Source organism: Zalophus californianus, chromosome 4 (assembly GCF_009762305.2).
Source record: "Zalophus californianus isolate mZalCal1 chromosome 4, mZalCal1.pri.v2, whole genome shotgun sequence".
Classification (NCBI taxonomy): Eukaryota; Metazoa; Chordata; class Mammalia; order Carnivora; family Otariidae; genus Zalophus; species Zalophus californianus.
Window position 1 is genome coordinate 97,840,807 of NC_045598.1, and position 18,572 is coordinate 97,859,378.

Here is an 18,572-nt window from a genome sequence, read left to right on the forward strand (position 1 = left end):
AAGCTTCACTGAAACTGTGATTAATCTATTTGGCATCAAATAATAGCTATTCATGGGTGTTCTGTCCAGAGGTAGCTTCAGATCCCACCCGTGTCAGGGCTCCAGCCCACGAGGCTGACCCCGCCCTCACCTTCAGATGACAGTTGCAAGTCCACATTGCTTCCTGTGCTTGTGAGCAACCAAGGATCAGAGGTTCCTGCAGTCTCCTCCTCGGGATAGATTAATTTGCTAGAGCCGCTCACAGAACTCAGGGAAACCTCTTACTTACGAGATCACTGGTTTATCATGAAGGATAACCAGGAACAGCCAGATGGAAGAGACACACAGTACAAGGCATGTGGGAAGGGGCACAGGCTTCCAGGCCCTCCCTGGGCCCCACTCTCCTAGCACCTCCACGTGTTCACCAACTGGGAAGCTTCTCGAACCCCTGTCCCTTTGTGTTTTTAGGGAGGCTTCGTTACATAGACGTCATCGATTAAATAATTGGCCATTGACAGTTAGTTCAACTTCCAGTCCCTCTTCCCCTCCCCGAAGGGCGGGGCAGGTGGGAGGGAGGGGCTGAAAGTTATAACCCCTCTAATCATGAAGGTTGGTGCCCCTGGCAACCAGCCTCCATCGAAGGGGCTTTCCAGAAGTCATTAAATAAACTCAGGTGGGGTTGAAAGAGGCTTGTTGTAAATAACAAAGGACACCCATTTCTCCTTTATTGCTCTGAAGTTTTTTTCAGGAACTGGGATCAAAACTAAGTATCATAACCAAAGATGCCCCTATGGCTCTTCTGTAGGAAATTACAAGGGTTTCGGGAACTACGCGCCAGGAAGTGGATAGACACCAAATACAGATTTCTTAGTATAAATCACAATATCCCCATCATAAATAGATTCATACCATATTTGTCTTTTTTTGTCTGCTTTTTTCTCTCAGCATAAGGTTAAGGTTTTCTGTGATCTAGCTTGTCAAAAATCTCATTCCTTTTCAAGGCTGCATAGTATTCTACTGCGTGTATCTACCACATTTTGGTTCTCCTTCATTTGACTTTGGTGAATAGTGCTGCTGTGAATGCTAGGGTGCAAATATCTGTTTGAATCTCTGTTCTCAGTTCTTTTGTGCATATACCCACAAGTGGAATTGCTGGATCATATGGTAATTCTGTGATCAGTTTTTTAAGAAAAATGCTAAAGGGGCTTAAAACCCATTAACTTATTGGAGAAAAGGACTGTTTGTTGATTGCCTCACATATGTCTTATAGTATATTAGGTGGCAGAGCAATGGGAATGGGTGGGTCACGGCTCCTTCTCTCAAGAAATACGGGGGCTTTGGAGGAGGGACCTATTTTATGCTTCAAAGATGCATGAATAAAAGTAGCTATTATATACTGTATTTACTGCTGTAATAAGATGTGTATAGAGTATTATGGGAGCACATTATAATAATAATGATTTCTAGTGTTTCTGAAGACAAAACCTGCTTGGATGTTATCCAAGTTAGATGATCTCTACCACATTTTGGTTAGTAGTGGGTAATGCGGTAGAGAATTTCCAGTGTACAAGTTTTGGTTGTACATTTGTTTTTTTTAATAGCAAACAGTCCATCCACCTTTTCTGTGATCTAAATGTCTCTTCTGCTTTTTTCTTCTTTTAGTGGTTTTTAATTGCCAACAGATCTTACAAAGTCAGTGCAGCAAGCTCTTTCTTCTTCAGTGGTGTGTTTGTGGGAGTTATTTCCTTTGGTCAGCTTTCAGATCGCTTCGGAAGGAAAAAAGTCTATCTCACAGGTAATCAGTTAAGAGTGTTCATGAACTGAATAGGAGGACTTACTTCCTTAGGGTTCTTAGGGAATTGCCATGTGGATACAGAACTGATTTTTACTACACTGGCAAGAGGCCACACTGCAGCCAGAGTTGATTCTGGCCAAGCGTTTTAAACGGACCAGCAGCATACCTGGTGAAGGCCACGTATTTGCATCTAAGCTTTTCATGATGACGGTGCTTTTGGCAACCCCCGAATTCTAACTTATGCCACGTTTCTAAAGAGAGCAGAGACTGAGTCAGAATCTTAGATCCATTTCCTTGTATCTTGTTCCTTTGTTCATTTCAAATATGCTTTGTAAGACCCAGCATAGTTCTTTTGACAAGCTGAGCATGAGCTGGGATTTTTCCATTTCCCATACTGTTGTGAATAATTGAAAACTGTGCATGATTGACAAATATCAACTTGTAACAAAGAAAGAGAAGCCTTAGCTTTTCTTTATAGTTTTTAAGAGAAAAGTTTTTAAAAAAGCATAGCTTAGAAAACTTAACTTTACAAAGATGTATCTTTACAAATGTAAAATGAGTATAATTTATTACTTTGATCGAATGCTGTTTTACATCCGGATTATTGACTGCTGTTCCTGTAATTCTAGGTTTTGCTCTTGACATCTTATTTGCTGTTGCAAATGGGTTTTCCCCCTCCTATGAGTTCTTTGCCGTAACTCGCTTCCTGGTAGGCGTGATGAACGGAGGAATGTCGCTGGTGGCCTTCGTCCTGCTGAACGAATGTGTGGGCACCGCCTACTGGGCACTCGCAGGTACTGCTCACTCCGTGCCGATGACAGACATGGTGAGCTGCCCCAGAAAACCTCGCAGGGAACCAGCCGAACCCCAGAGTCTAAAAATGCACTTGGACTTGAGGCGCTCTATCTCACCATTAGATTTGCTTTCCGGGGTTTGTTCTGTATGACCTTGAATAAGTCATTCATATCCCTCTGTAGAAAGTCTCCCTAGGGCCTGCCTCATAGATGGTGAGCTTGCCTCCAGATTATTCCAAGAGTGTCAGTTTCCTCAGAAGGGCATTAACCGTTTACACCTTAAACTGAGAAACAGGGCAGACATAAGAAAGCCTAGACGCTCCTTTCCCAGCGCTTTCTTACTGTATTTTTATTAAATATTTATCTCCCAGGCAGGGGAGGGACAAGTTGGAGGGACCAGATGATTTAGAGCCTGTGCTAGGCCAAATGAGAAATTTGTTTTTATTTGAAGTGCAGTAAGAAGCCAGTGGGCAGATTAAATAGTGGAGCAATAGGATCAGATAGGATACAGAAAGACGACTGTGGCAGAGGTGTGGAGAATGGACCATGGAAGGGGAAGAGAAATTGGAGGAGAAATTGAGGGGTCATTCAGGAGGGGTTGTGGTTAGCCCGTGAAACATGACGGGGGCTTGCTTAGACACAGTGGGAGGAGAGGAGCAAGGAAGACGGCCATGGGAGGTGGATTTTGGTGGGACAGTGACTTGCTGAAGGATCAGAGTGGGGAGAACTGTTCTGAGCAGTGACAGAAAGTGTTATTCCCGGAAGCCAGGTGCTATCTGATGCACCGTAATGAAACTGTAATAGCCATTGATTATCTTAAATTTCCAGGGAAATCATAGTGTCCCCACTCCCTTACTTATCGGACCACATGTTCGGATTTGGTGTCCTGAACATGCTGCCACTTCAGCTGTCCCTTCTGCTCCCCCCCTTTTCCTCACTAGGGCACAGAGTAGACATGTCATTACATGGCTAGAGAATTGATCATCTCTGGGCAAGAAAACAAGAACGCAGTTCTCTTATAGAATTCTTGTAGGAAGTTCTTGTAGCAAGATCAACAAGGTCCTGTCGCTGTGTGTTGCCCACAGAAGCCTGCCTTTCCCTAGGAGGGTGGAGAGCGGACTGGGAGAGCACGCAGGCTCCACAGTCAGGCAGACAGGGTAGGGTCCCAGCCATCCTGCTCACAGCTCCGTGTCCTAGACAGCGGCCCCTGACCTCTCTGCGGTTTCCTCTTTGTGTATGGCTCTAATGGCACCTGCTTTATAGGACAATGTATGCTGCACAATAAATAGTACTGAGTACTCCTATTCATTGTGGTGGTAGCAGTTATAGGAAGTGTGTCAGAGGTATAAATTCACACGTATATTGGGCAAGCCAGTGGACTTAATACCCATCTCAGCATTTATTTTGAAAAGCATAGTCTTTTTCACAATCCCATGGTTGATTTTTTTTCCTATCAGCATGCTGGCAAAAATCCACGCTTCATGGAGACAGACAAGAAACAGCTGGGGCGCCTGGGTGGCTTGGTCGTTAAGCATCTGCCTTCGGCTCAGGTCATGATCGCAGGGTCCTGGGATGGAGCCCCGCATCGGGCTCTCTGCTCCGCGGGAGGCCTGCTTCTCCCGCTCCCCCTGCTTGTGTTCCCCCTCTTGCTGTGTCTCTCTCTGTCAAATAAAATAAGTAAAATCTTTAAAAAAAAGAAAAAAAGAAAGGAACAGAGAGCTATAAAATGTCCTGGTATCCGGTGCTGATACACCAAATGGGGAAGGGCAAGAGGGAGAACTGAAGAGTAGCCTGCGATTTGAGGCACAACCTTTGTGATAAGATGAGGTCTCAGTATTGCGATAATCTCATGACCTAAAACCCGTATCGCCAGCCAGCAAGGCGTCCTTCCAAGCTTCAGCTGATGTGCGGGCAGATGTCAGCACAGCCTTCAGCGCAAAAAGCACTATGGCAAACCCTTAAAATTCTTCTTGATCACATGTGGTTTGTATTTTTCACCTGTGCTTCCTCCTTTTCCGCCCACTCACTCGCCTCTCTCCACTTTTCTCATCTGTCAGTACTTGTGTAGGCTTTTCTTTCCTGCTGACACCTCCCAAGGAAGGCACTGGCTCTGTGACTCAGGTTGGAAAGGGTGGCGTGGACGGTGCTTTCTCCAGTAACAGGTGTCTTTTCCCTGAATTAGGATCGATCGGTGGCCTCTTCTTCGCAGTTGGCATTGCCCAGTATGCCCTGTTGGGATACTTCATCCGCTCCTGGAGGACCCTCGCCGTTCTGGTTAACCTACAGGGAACGGTGGTCTTTCTCCTGTCGTTGTGAGTAGTTTTTCCTCTTAGAGGTTTAATTTAATATGCAGAAGGAATGTCTTAAGAGGATGCGGGTCAATGAGCGGCGTTATTCCCTTTCAGGAGTTTGCCTGAACTGACTTTGGTGAAGAGCTAAATCCCGCAAGCGGTCCAATGCTTGGCAGCTGCTGGGAAGAGAGATGCTTAATTAATTCAGAATGCAGGTATCCCTTGTTTCAAGTAACATCTCCATAGATTGCATTTTAACTTTCAAGTTGTTGACCCAGGGTGCCAGTTTCTATTGTAACCTACTGCCTCAAGCCTGGAGATCTTCAGGCTGGATCAGGTCAGGTGCTTGGCATCTGACTCAGGTACAATGGTGCAAATATCACAGTCCATTCATACCCAATATGTAGTGGCAACTATCCATCCTACAGGTGACCCTTATTTCAGGGCCTCTAAATGTGGACGTGGGAAGACTCTCAGATATGGGAGAAATCCTTAGGGTAGATGGCTCAAAGCGGCAAAACGGTGATTCCTTGGTCAGGGCAGGATGCTCCCAACAACTCGCTCAGATGTCACACCGTGGTGCTCTGAATGCTGTAAGGCGAGCCACCAACTTAGAGCCCTTTTACCAGTTCTTTCTTCCCATAGCAAATACTTTATAGATAATGTCATTAATAGTGTTAATAGTGCTTGTTATATAATACATATTACATAATATATAATAGAAGAATATTATTTATTAATATTCTTCCCTAAATAGCCTCAGACTCCGGTAACAGTAAAACAAATATTTAAGAGACATTTACAGAGTTCTCCATAAAATTAACATTACTGACCATCTTGTTGGGGCTTAGAAACCCAGTTTCACTCGTAAATACTGTGTCACAAAGAAGTAATACTATTCCATTTCTTATTTCATCATTTTAATGATGTGCTTAAGAACTTTGACATTTGAGGGGTGTCTGGGTTGCTCAGTCAGTTAAGCATCTGCCTCCAGCTCAGGTCATGATCCCAGAGCCCTGGGATCGAGTCCCGGGTCGGGCTCCCTGCTCAGCAGGGAATCTGCTTCTCCCTCTGCCTCTGCCCCCACTCATGCTCTCTTTCTCTCTCTCAAATAAATAAAATCTGGGAAAAAAAAAAAAGTTTGAGTTTTTAGTTTTATTTCACCAAAAGTTTTAATGTGCTTGTGAAAGGCTTTCTCCTGAGGTATCAGACCTCTAACTTTAATCATTAAAATCTTTGGAATAAATAAAATTTTCAGCCAGTGGAGTGAAGGATATCTGTGGCAGAATTTTCCTTCAGATGCATCTTTAATGTAGTCGTTCTTTGTTCAAGGTCTACTAATTGAGTTTTGGTGGATTGAGGATTGAACTGAAATCTGTTTTTGTATTCCCTCTGAAATAAGAGAATTAAGCGCAAAAATGAATATAATAGTGGGGCACCTGGCTGGCTCAGTTGGAAGAGCATGGGACTCTTGATCTCAGGGTTGTGAGTTCGAGCCCCACATTGGGTGTAGAGATTACTTGAAAATAAATAGATAAACTTTAAAGAATGAATATAATAGAAATAGTTTACCTATACTTAAACAAGCAAAATGTATTAAACGTACTTAGTTATGTGAATTGGAATGAGATAATCCTACCAGAAAGGGAAACTAACAACATTTTATTAGTTCGTGTATTATACATTTTTGGAATAAATGGGTACCTAGTGTCATCCTTGAATTAATAAGCAGTCATGTAAATGTGGGTAGATAAATGAATTTTCTTTTTAAATAGCTAATAAGTCTTCTTTAGAGCAACTTTGACGGATGGCATGAGCTGTTCTGCCTGTCTCGTCTGAATGTGGTCTGAGTTTGTTACGGCCCTAGTGCTAGGTGAGGCCATCCACACCCTGGGAGATGAATTCAGGTCAGGAAACAATAGGAAACAGAGAAAAGAGCATGTAAACCCGATATATATATTTATTCCATTAGGCCTTCCCACGGTCAGCCTGCAGTTTATCTTTTCTGATCGTCTCCCAGCCCGTTTCCCATATCCTGTGTGCTGGGCACAGCGAACCGCTTGTAGTTTCTGGCATCATCTTGTGCCATCCTGCTTCCGTGCCCCCTGCTCGATGCTGCCCCTGCCCTTCCCACACCCTGCTCTCCAGTTCTTCCTAGTTAACTCCTGGCCTCCCGGGTTTGCTCAAATGCTACCCCCTCCCTAACTTCTCCCCATCACACCTCCAGCTACCAGTCATTTGCTTTGGCTTCTGAATTCTCCAGCACTTACCCCGTGCCCTACGAGTGCTCTATTTCCACCTCACACTGGAGCCCGTCTCTTTCTGCACCAGGAGCTTCCTCCCTGGTAGCTGCAGGTGCTGGGCTCGGTCACGTGTCCCCCAGCACCAAAGCCCAGGGCCTTCCGCACAGATGACCCTTCAGATCCATTGGACAGGTGTGGGCACAAAAATATGTGGAAGTAGCCTTCAAAATTAGCTGTCAGCAATGTAAGAAAAAGTCACATTATTTTAGAGTCATACCTTGTTTTTTTTGTTTTACTGGAAACATTAGTGTGTAGTTTAAAAATTCCTCATTTTCACAATACATGGGATTTGAACGGTTTTACTCTAAAAATCAGTGCCTCCATAATTTACAAGGATTTTCCACCTTCTAAGAAATTCACAGGACATGTTTTGAGCAGAGACAACATTGTTAAATTAGCACTGTAGCTTCTGAAGGTGGCCCCAGCACTGAGCAGAGGGCAGCATGTTGAAAGGCTGCTTTTTCTTTCAAAAACACGTCTTGCTGTTTGATATGCAAAATCTGCATGTGTTGGAATTTATATTCCCGAGTCCACCCGTCGGCAGCGAGGTGAGCCTTTGTGTAAGTAAGCTTCCTGGCTTCTCCAAATGGGAGGACAGTCAGGTCCTCGGTTTGTGTACAAGACAGACCCGTCCCCACGCAGGAATAGTTTAGTGTTCCAAAGCTTGACTATCTCTCGAGTATAAAAAGGATTTATAAACATTTAGCAGTAATGTAAACATTTATGTAACAGTAATTTACAGACATTTTAACAGTGACTAATGCTTATCAACCATTCTGAAAACAGGGAAGTTTGAGGGAAAGGGGACAGTGACCTAAATGACACAAAGACAGTGACTGTTAGTATTTCAGCTGTTCCCTTGTCTCCTCTCTCTCACCTCCCTGTCCCTGTTGGTTTTAATTTTAATTACGACAGATTTCTGGTGTCTCACGTACTTTTGCCTCCCAGCAGCACTCTCCACCTTCATCGTAGGCTTCGTTTATGTTCTTTGTATTTGCATTTAGAGGCAATCAGGTAATGCGTGGTAGCTCGTAAGCCACCTGGTTGTTAGGGCCAGTGGGTCCGCTTGCTGATCGGCCGACCTAACTCCCAGCAGCACAATATTTTGCTTGATTATCTGCTTGTGTATTAGTGATAATAATCGAATGGTAATGACGCTGTAAATCAAGGGATTTTTCAGGCTGTTGTAGAAGGCCTGCGTCCCTGCTTTTGTTGACGATCAAATGTGCACAAATAGTCTCTCCCCAGTAGCAAAGCTCTGCGAGAATTCCTGCTTTCTTGTTTCCTCTGAGCACCTGCTACATCGCCTGATACAAAATGAATGTGCTCAACAAGTGGTTATTGATGGACTGCTGTCCACGAAGTTCCAAATTCCGTGGTGTTTGTTGCCACTTCACTATCCTTACGGAAAGACACAGAGAATTCTAAAAGGCATCTTCAATAGCCAGTGGTACTTATAGGTAGAAGTTTCATTTTAAGCAAATCATGTCACATTAGACCAAAAGGTACTGGATGCTGTATTTAGTAAACAAGGTGTCCCTGTTCCTGTCCCAGTTTGTCTTTGACAAGTCCTCTAGCTGTGCACACAGAAGGGTGAAGAGGAAAAAGGACACATCAGAGAGCTAAGTCTTAAAACTATTGGAAAATATCAATGGCAATATAACTGTTCAATACTTTGTAGTTACAGCAGAAAATAATTTGGTACCTGGAAGTTAACCAGAAAATGACTTTTATTCTTTAAGGTCTTGGGGGGCAGGAAATATCCTGAGGACGTAGTAAAGCGAGTGTGTCAACTGATTGGAGTATTTTGAAGCAGGAAATCCTCGAAAGTAGTTGAGATGTGATGACCCCTGTTTGATTTTTATGTAGTCTTAATCTCTGCCTTCTTAATAACATATCACTATGTTAAAAACATGTTTTAAAAATTTATTTTTTCTGATGAGACAATAAAAATTACCTTCTCTGTGAGGCTTTGTCAGAACTTAAACATCTGCTATCTCTGTAGTATTATTCTCACACTTGGCCAGGGTTTAGAATGCTCTCTCTGACTTGGGCTTTATGAAAAATTTGTATCACTCAGTATTCTAGGCTTAATTTACCATTATCTATTAAAATTTGTTTAAAAGTAAATGCATACTGCTTACCTTTTCTTTTTTTTAACTGCTGTTTTCGAAGTATGTTCTTGGTTTCCATTCATAAAGCCACCACCTTTTAACCCTGGCATGCTGTTGAAAGTGGCCCCCTCTCTCTTTCACCTGTCATTGGGAGAGATAGTTTTAACCCTCACACGGAATCCGGTTGTGGTGAGGGAATCCACATACTCCTAGGTGAATTGTCTCCTTCGTGTGCCCATGTACCTATATGAATATACAGCCTTTAATGACGTCTCTTTCAGATTCATTCCTGAATCACCTCGTTGGTTATACTCCCAGGGTCGACTGAGTGAGGCTGAAGCGGCTCTGTACCTCATTGCCAAAAGGAACCGCAAGCTCAAGTGCACGTTCTCCCTAACATATCGGGCTAGCAGGAGCCACAGGGAGACCGGAAGTTTCCTGGATCTGTTCCGTTACCGGATCCTCTTGGGGCACACGCTGACCCTGATGTTCATCTGGTAATTATACCTAAGGGGTGTTGTCTTGATCCTCAACTCAGGTTGCTAACGGGCTGTTGATAACACGTTCCTTCTGCAGGGTTACAGAAACTTTTACCTGATTTGTCAGCTTGAAGTGGTTTTCACAAGAACAAGTCCTCTGTTTCTTAATGCCCGTGTTGTGCTCAGCTCGGCTTTCGCAGTACCCTCCGGTCAAGGAGGAATCCACAGTTTATGGATGGCAGGTTTAGCGAACTTGAGTAAACAGACAGCAGAAACACATCTTTTCTCCTGAGCTCTTTCCTGTAAATACTTAAGTACCCCCAACAACCTCCAAAAAAAGGGGGGGGGGAAGCAAGCATATTAGAAGAGTTTCTAAGTAGGAGTTTAAAGTCCCTACCTTTGGTGTTAGCATCAAATTGTTCAGATAGCACGCTCTAGTTGTAGCACCCTGTCCTGTACTTTATGTGACATGCTCGCTCGCTCACTCCCGGGGGGTGGGCAGTGTTGTTCCTTGCACAAATGGAGTCCTGGGAGTGTGAAATGAAAGACTCAAAGCCACATGTGCAAATCAGTGCATGAACAGATAGACATTCTCTGAATCTGATTTTCTCGCTTAGCTTATTCCTACCCGCCTCCCAACATACTCTCAGCATTCATGAGAATCGCACCAAATGATTCAAGATGGCTCCGCTTAAAGAATGAAGCAGAAAGGGGAGAAGTGGACAGGCAGTGCATACAGGGTGTGAATGGCACACGTGTTGTAGTACTGTATAGACGCTCCACGTTTTACTGTGCTTCTCAGAGATTGTGTGTTTTATGGTTGAAGGTTTGTGGGCAACCCTGCATCAAGCAAGTCTACTGGCACCATTTTCCAGTAGTATTTCCTCACTGCGTAAATCTGTCACATTTTGTTAATTCTCGCAATATTTCAAATTTTTTCGTTAGTATTAGATTTGTCATGGTGATCTGTGATCGGTGATCCTTGGTGTTACTGTTATAATTGTTTGGGGGCACCACGAACCACATCTGTATATGACAGTGAACTTAATAAATGTTGTCTGTGTTCTGGCTGTTCCACTGACTGGCCATTCCCCCATGTCTCTCCCTCTTTTGGGCCTCTATTCCTGGAGACACAACAATATTGGAATTAGGCCAGTTAATCAGGCCTACCATGGTCTCTATGTTTTCGAGTGAAGAGTCACATGTCTCTCACTTCAAATCAAAAGCTAGAAATGACTCAGCTTAGCAAGGAAGTCATGTTGAAAGCCAAAGATAGGCTGAAAGCTAGGCTTCTCCACCAAACAGTTGGCCAAGTTGTGAATAAAGGAAGAGTTCTTAAAGGAAATCAGAAGTGCTACTCCAGTGAACACATGGATGATTAAAAGCAAAACAGTCTTATTGCTGATATGGAGAAAGTTCTAGTGTTCTGGACAAACGATCAAACCAGCCACAACATTCCCTTAAGCCAGAGCCTGATCCAGAGCAAGGCCCTAACTCTCTTCAATTCTCTGAAGGCTGAGAGAGGTGAGGGAGCTGCAGAAGGAAAGTCTGAAGCTAACAGAGGTTGGTCCATGAGGTTTAAGGAAAGCAACCGTCTCCACAATATAAAAGCACAAGATGAAGCAGCAAGTGCTGATGTAGAAGCTGCAGCAAGTTCTCCAGAAGATCTAGCTAAGACAACTCATGAAGGTGGCTACACTAAACAATAGATTTCCACATAGATGAAACAGCTTTCTTTCGGAAGAAGATGCCATTTAGGACTTTTATAGCGAGAGAAGGGAAGTCAGTACCTGGACGTGCTGACTCTTGATAGGGGGATACTGCAGCCGGTGACTTAAAGTGAAACACAGTGCTCACTGACCATTCTGAGAATCCTAGGGCCCTTAAGAACTACGCTAAATCTACTCTGCCTGTCTCTAAAGGAGCAACAAAGCCTTGTAAACAGATGACAGCACATTTGTTTACAAATATTTTCAGCCCACTGTTGAGACCTACTGCTCAGAGAAAAAAAAAAAAAAGATTCCTTTCAAAATATTACTGCTCACTCACAATACACCTGGGTGCTGAAGAGCTCTGATGGAGACAGACAATGAGATCAATATTGTTTTCATGCCTGCCAACACATCTATTCTGCAGCCCATGGATCAAGGAGTCATTTCAACTTCCAAATCTTATTATTTAAGACATACATTTCATAACAATATTGGTGCTGTGGATAGTGATTCCTTTGATGGAGCTGGGGAGAGTTCATTGGAAACCTTCTGGAAAAGATTCATCATTCTAGAAGACATTAAGAACATTCATGATTCATAGGAAGAGGTCAAAATATTACCATTAACAAGAGTTTGGAAGAAGTGAATTCCAATGCTCATAGATGACCTTGAGGGGTTCAAGACTCCAGTGGAGACAGTAACTGCAGATGTGGTGGAAACAGCAAGAGAATGAGAATGAGAAGTAGAGCCTGAAGATGGGACTGAATTGCTGCTATCTCATGATCGAACTTGAACGGATGAAGAGTCACTTTCTTACGGATGAGCAGAGAAAGTGGTTTCTTGAGATGGACTCGACTCCTGGTGAAGATGCTATGAAGACTGTTGAAATGGCAACAAAGGATTTAGAATATTTTTTTATTTTTTTTTTAATTTTTTATTGTTATGTTAATCACCATACAAGGATTTAGAATATTACATAAACTTTGTTGATACAGCAGCAGCAGGGTTTGAGAGAATTGACTCCCAATTCTGAAAGAAGTCCTACTGTGGATAGAATGCTGTCAAACAGCATCACATGCTACAGAGAAAATGCTCATGAAAGGAAGAGTCGATTGATGCGGCAAACTTCAATGTTGTATTATTTTAAGAAATTGCCTCAACCACCCCAGCCTTCAGCAATCACCACCCTGTTCCATCAGCAGCCATCAACATCAAGGCAAGACCCTCCACCAGCAAAAAGATGATGACTCACTGAAAGGTCAGATGATGGTTAGCATTTTTTAGCAATAAAATATTTTAAATTAAGATATCTACATTTTTTTTTAGACGCAATGCTTTTGCACACTTAACAGACTACAATATAGTGTAAACATAACTTTCCTGTGCACTGGGAAACCAAGAAATTCATCTGACTTGCTTTACTGCAATGCTCACTTTATTGCAGTGGTCTAGAACCCGCAGTATCTCCTAGGAATGCCTGTCCATTCTGCTAGGGTGCCGTAGACTGGGTCCAGGATTGGGTGTGAACAGCGTATTTACTGACTCGAAGGACTTTTGTGCTGTGGTTGGAATGTATTTGCCATGAAGGCTGCATAGAAATCTACATTTTCATGTGGGGATTAAGGAGAATAATTTTATATGAAAGTGATCTTAGATACAAAGCTGTAAAGAACAGCAGATTGAGGGGAAGAAGCTGTGCATAGATTTTTCTATATCATGATTCTCTTTTTCTACCCAGCCAAGCACTGGCTGCCACCTGTATGGTTAGGGGCCAGAGCATATCCACTGCCGCCTTCCCCACAGACCCAGCACCGTGTGGGAATATGACAGACGCAGAGTAAATGTGGAACAGGGGACGCAAGCTTGGAGACATGGAGATTAAGGGAACTTTGAAAAGCCAGACCTGACGACCCAGCCCAGGAGCTACTCATCTGGGTTCTGCCTATTGCAGACATTTACAAAATATGTTCAGGTGCTTCAGGCGCCATTAAAATCCGCATTTGCATGTCATAGAGACAGTCAAACCCTCTGCCTACTTCTTGAGGATGATTTACTTCTTGTGTTTAGGTTTTTTGGGGGGTTTTTTTTGAGGCAGATTAACTTTAGATTCTGGCCTTCAGGGGATAAAAAACAGACGAACAAACAAAGTAGCCTGGGAGCCAGGGAGAATGCCCCTTATTTTCTTATCTTACACAGCCAAAGGAGTTCTTCTCGAATAAACCTCTTCCCCCTGGGCTCCGAATGCTAAAATACGCAATAATAGAGACACTGTCATTCCACATAACTGCTGTTTTTGAAGATGCCGTAAAATTCTGAAGTCTTTTCTGTGGATCTGTCATTGAAGAAAGCCCTTACCTGGGAGCAAAACGATACCTCTGTGGTTCACATCTGTTCCTTTGGTTATTTCCCACAGTAGTTTCTTTTTAAATAGTTCTTTGATGCCCTAAATATACTGTTAAATATTATGCAAGCATTCTAAATTTTGCTTGGGGCCCATAAAAAGGATTGAAATGATTTTAATAGCTGTAATTACGCATCCCAACGACCAACTTGCCATTAAGGAACCTCGCAAGCAGAGTCCCCGCCGTGGGACCATAGGCCGTCCTTGCCTACGCTCTCCCCATGTTCACCCACCACCAGCGGCTTCTGCACGCCTCTCGCATCCTGAACTGGCCTTGTTTATTTATGCCTGACTTGCTACCATCCCGACTGGGTTTAAATATGTGTGTTTCCACGGCTGGAATGACTTCACTGGGATTTCTATTTGATTGATTGATTGATCGAGTGTGTGCGAGAGTGAGCTTGGAAGGGGCGTGGATGGAGGGGCAGAGAGAGAGAGAGAATCCCAAGATGCAGGGCTCGATCTCACGACCCTGCAATCATGAACTGAGCTGAAATCAAGAGTTGGACGCTTAACCAACTGAGCCCCCCAGGCACCCCGGGATTTCTGTTTTAAGTGCAGAGTAGACACACACTGATGCATACAGCACATGGCAGAGGAGGGTGTCTCCTGCAGGTAGAAAGAATTTTTAAAATACTTTAGAAAGCTGCATGGGTTTAAATTTGTTTCGCTTCCTCCTTGCAGACAAGGTGCTAGGGGACAGGGAAAACAGGCAGCTCAGTGTCACTTTGCATCCTTACACATGATGTCCTGGCTCCGACACTGCTCATCATCCTTAGTACATGAGTGACAGCTCCACCCAGTGAGCTGTAATAGGAAGTAGCTGCTGCCGCTGGCTCATTTGCCAGGGAGGGATGCCCCACTAAGCATCCAGCTCTAGACGTCTCTCTCCCCTCCTCCCATCCCTCTCCTGTTCACTGCAGCCCCTTCTTAATAGCCCAGGGCACTTGGCCCACTTCGCTGTTTTGGCAGAGATGGAGAGAAAGCTTTCCTTCTGCTGTTTGATCTCATCATAGTCACAGCTTATTGGACCTTTTCCAAGGAAAACTAAAGGGAAACAAACAGAAACTTCCCTGTAATAAACACCATCAAGGTAAATTGCAAAAACGTAAAAACTGATGGACTTCCAAAGCCTGTAGTACATTTTATAGAAATGTTTGGTTTCCAAAATATATCCATAGACTAGTAAAGCCTAGTTTTAGGGTTTTGTTTCTGTTTGCGTTCTGTTCTGTTTCGTTTTGTTTTTAATAATTCAGTTTCCTAGGCACAGGAAACTTCACTCTGAGAAAACCCCAACTTGGAGCTTCAGGATGGCACTTTGGGCTCCTCCGTTCCTGGCCCATAGGAGGTGAGCTCAGTGCCTGGCCCAGTGCCTGCCACCCAGGAGCCTCTCCCCAAGTACAGAAAGAAACCGATGGCTTCTCAAAGGGTCCTTCCTCAGCTGACCCTCCTGGAGGATCCTGCCTCCGCTGGGCTCCTGGTCTTCTCTTTCCTGTCCGGGTGGGTCGAGAACCTGGTCAGGGGTTTGGAGGGCCAGTCACTTCTGGCCTGCAGAGGACCCACCGATCATCCAGCCACTTCTCGGCGCGCCTTCTCAACACCATCCCCTGTTGGCTTTCCCCTCGGGAGCTCTTTCCTAGAGTCATTTATCGCCTACAGCAAGTATTTGTAAACTGCTGGATTAAATAAAGCAAGACTAGTCGTGGTCTTCTTCTAAATGCAGATATGCTTGATGAAAGGACAGAGGATGTCTTTGCTCTTTCAGGAGCTGACCACTCATCTGCTTTAGAGAGCATCTCCGTGTAGCTCAGTAACTTCCAAGGCCCCTTTCATTTGTATTTTTTCCTTGTATACATTTAGATTGGGATAGAAACACTCCGTGGGAATGTCATGCTGATTGCTTAAGACAGATAACGTTATACGGAACCAGTGATTGCATCTTCTCTGGCAGATTCTCATGTGCTTTTTCTTTTGGCCCTTCTTGTCTTTTACCCCAATTGCAGGTTTGTGTGCAGCTTGGTGTACTATGGCCTCACTCTGAGCGCAGGTGATCTAGGCGGAAATATTTATGCCAACCTGGCCCTGTCTGGCCTCATAGAGATTCCATCCTACCCTATCTGCATCTACTTGATTAACCAAAAATGGTGAGTATAGTTGAATCTGAAATGCCCCACATAGGATCACGCTCTTGTATACATAAATACTTAAATATTGTTGTCTTTGTCCATAGGCAGTATCTGTTCAGTACTCCAGGGTGATTGGAATTCTTTTTAGACCAAATGCAGTTGGAATTCATTTTTTAGTGTGGTATTGCTTGGGTTTCATGTTTATGAGTTTTTCTGTAGGTTTTCAATCCAGTATTAAAATGCACTACCACCGGAAGGGTTTTGGATAGTCTATGTGTAGTTTGTTAGCCCCAAGAGATAGGATTATTAGCTCTGTGTAGATAGAAGTCCTTCAACCCAGCCCCTATCATGTAGAGGTTCTTACACAAGGCATAGAATTGGAGGACCTGGAAGGACTTTTCTTACCTCTTAAGACCCACTCGACTTTGTGGAGGGGAGGAATACACCCTGCTTTTGCTACTTGTTAGTGAGGAGTTTTACAGTACTTTTTAAACAGAGCACCGTTTCCTCAGTTTCTCTATGAGATCGCTTCTGTTACTGAGCCCTGACCAGAGCAACTGAAAATCCCATTCAGTGTGAACCAGCCAGATTGTGCCATTTCCCATTATCCAGAAATCATCATTTTAACCCAAACAGCATTCCTTTTGCACTATACTTGGTGCTGTTGTTGCGGATGGTGGGTTGGTTCAGTGCATCTTGAAGGGCAGGTTTGGATTCTGTTCAGTTGAAAGGCTTTTCTCTGGGGGTGGTCCCGATTGTCCCCAGTGACCCCTCTGTTAGGACTGAGCTTGCTGTCACCGTGGTCCAAGAGCTGAGTCAGGCTGTATATCCAGAAATCGGTCCCCATCACCTCCAGTGAGCCAGACACCCCTCCCTTGTGCTGTCATAGCTTCCATGCTCACCTCGGGTGACCACCTACGGTTTTAGAAGGATGCCGTCCCAGGGAGTAGCCTGTATGGCTTTGTGTCCCCACTGCCTGCCTAGCGTGGCACCTGTCCATTGAAAGGCACTCAGTACTGATGTTAAGTGAGGCACAATGACCTGGAGACCCACGTGTCATCCTGTGTTCCAGCCACTTACAACTGAGTGCAAATCTAGTCTCAGGCACATGTTACTTTTATGGCTTTGACAGGTGACGGCTTTGACAAGTAAGCTTCCATGTACTTATCCTTAAACTAGGGCTTATAAAATTCCCCGGCAGAATTGTTAATAAAGGTTACAAGTACTATGGAAGTTCCTGCAGGGGACCTAGCCAGTCATAGGCCCCTAGTGGAAGGGAGGCTTGTTAATGCCAGTGCCTTTCACCCAAGCCTCCAGCAATTCTTTGAAAATTAGTTCCCTTAATAAAGTGTGCAATACATGTCACTTAATTCTGACATACTAACAAGAAATTTTTTTCAGTTTGTATTTTTAAGAGAGAGAGCCTTGTTTTACAGTGTTTAAAATTTGCAACGACGTGGATGGAACTAGAGGGTATTATACGAAATGAAGTAAGTCGGAGAAAGACAGTTATCATATGATTTCACTCATATGTGGAATTTAAGAAACAAAACAGATGAACATAGGGGGAAAGAAGGAAAAATGAAACAAGACGAAATCAGAGAGGGAGACAAACCATAAGAGACCCTTAACCATAGGAAACAAACTGAGGGTTGCTGGAGGGGTGGGGGGTGGGGGGATGGGGTAACTGGATGATGGACGTTGAGGAGGGCATGTGATGGAATGAGCAGTGGGTGTTATTTGTAACTTATAAATCACTGACCTCTACCTCTGAAACTATTAATACACTATATGTGAATTAATTGATTTTAAATAAAATTTAAAAAATGAACTGCTAAAGATTCATGTAATGAGAAGAGGAAGTGAGCTGAAGACTCCGTTCTCCATGGTTCATTTCCATTCTCTGGAAGAGGGAGAGCATAGCGCATGCCTTACAGGTTTATTGTGAGGACTAAGTAAGATACTCGATGGACAGCATTCAGCACTGCCTGGAACATAGTGAACCCTCACAGAAATCAATAGAATGATTCTCTGTTCTTTTCCTGCACACGTCATTCAGTCCTGACATCGGCCAGTTTTCTCTTGTTTTGTGATGGTTATGTATTTTATGTCCTGGTCAGTCACATCTGCCACCCATTCCTTAAGCAACGATGAACATATATAATGAAACTGGGGACATTTCAGAAAGAAGGTTCGGGAGACGAAGCAGATGAATTTATAAGATCCTCAAGAGAAATGTGTAATGTCTTTCTGTTGTTTAGGTTTGGTCGGAAGCGGACATTAGCGGCATTTCTGTGCCTAGGAGGACTGGCTTGTCTTATTATAATGTTTCTTCCAGAAAAGAAAGGTATGCCTTTCAGATTTCTACACATAAGGGTTTTGAACAGCACTTTTATTACAATGAATCTCAATATAGTAGAGAGATTACCATATGCCATGCTTCATTTCTGTGATTGCATATTATTTAGCGATTGTGTGGGGTATAATGGGCCAGATTCTTCCCATTGCCTAAACTATTCTCTGGGTGAATAATGGGCTTAGAGGTGCACTATTAATTCTTTCAGGCGATTAAGCTACC

General features: G+C 43.7%; 1 protein-coding gene across 7 annotated transcripts in view; it reads left to right on the plus strand.

The window, feature by feature from the left end:
* SLC22A15 (solute carrier family 22 member 15) overlaps positions 1 to 18,572 on the plus strand; it is a 68,294-nt gene that overhangs the window by 27,751 nt on the left and 21,971 nt on the right. For 5 of the 7 annotated variants that reach the window (XR_003523329.2, XM_027613339.2, XM_027613325.2 and 2 more), the window contains 6 exons: positions 1,642 to 1,774; positions 2,404 to 2,568; positions 4,751 to 4,880; positions 9,558 to 9,773; positions 15,872 to 16,012; positions 18,256 to 18,341. Coding sequence is in view for 6 of the 7 variants with exons in the window: in XM_027613339.2 (XP_027469140.1) it covers positions 1,642 to 1,774; positions 2,404 to 2,568; positions 4,751 to 4,880; positions 9,558 to 9,773; positions 15,872 to 16,012; positions 18,256 to 18,341 (871 nt within the window). In the remaining variant the exon portion in view is untranslated. Of the gene's footprint in view, positions 1 to 1,641; positions 1,775 to 2,403; positions 2,601 to 4,750; positions 4,881 to 9,557; positions 9,774 to 15,871; positions 16,013 to 18,255; positions 18,342 to 18,572 lie in introns of all 7 variants that reach the window. The other 2 variants (XM_027613332.2, XM_027613353.2) reach the window with 2 other exon arrangements.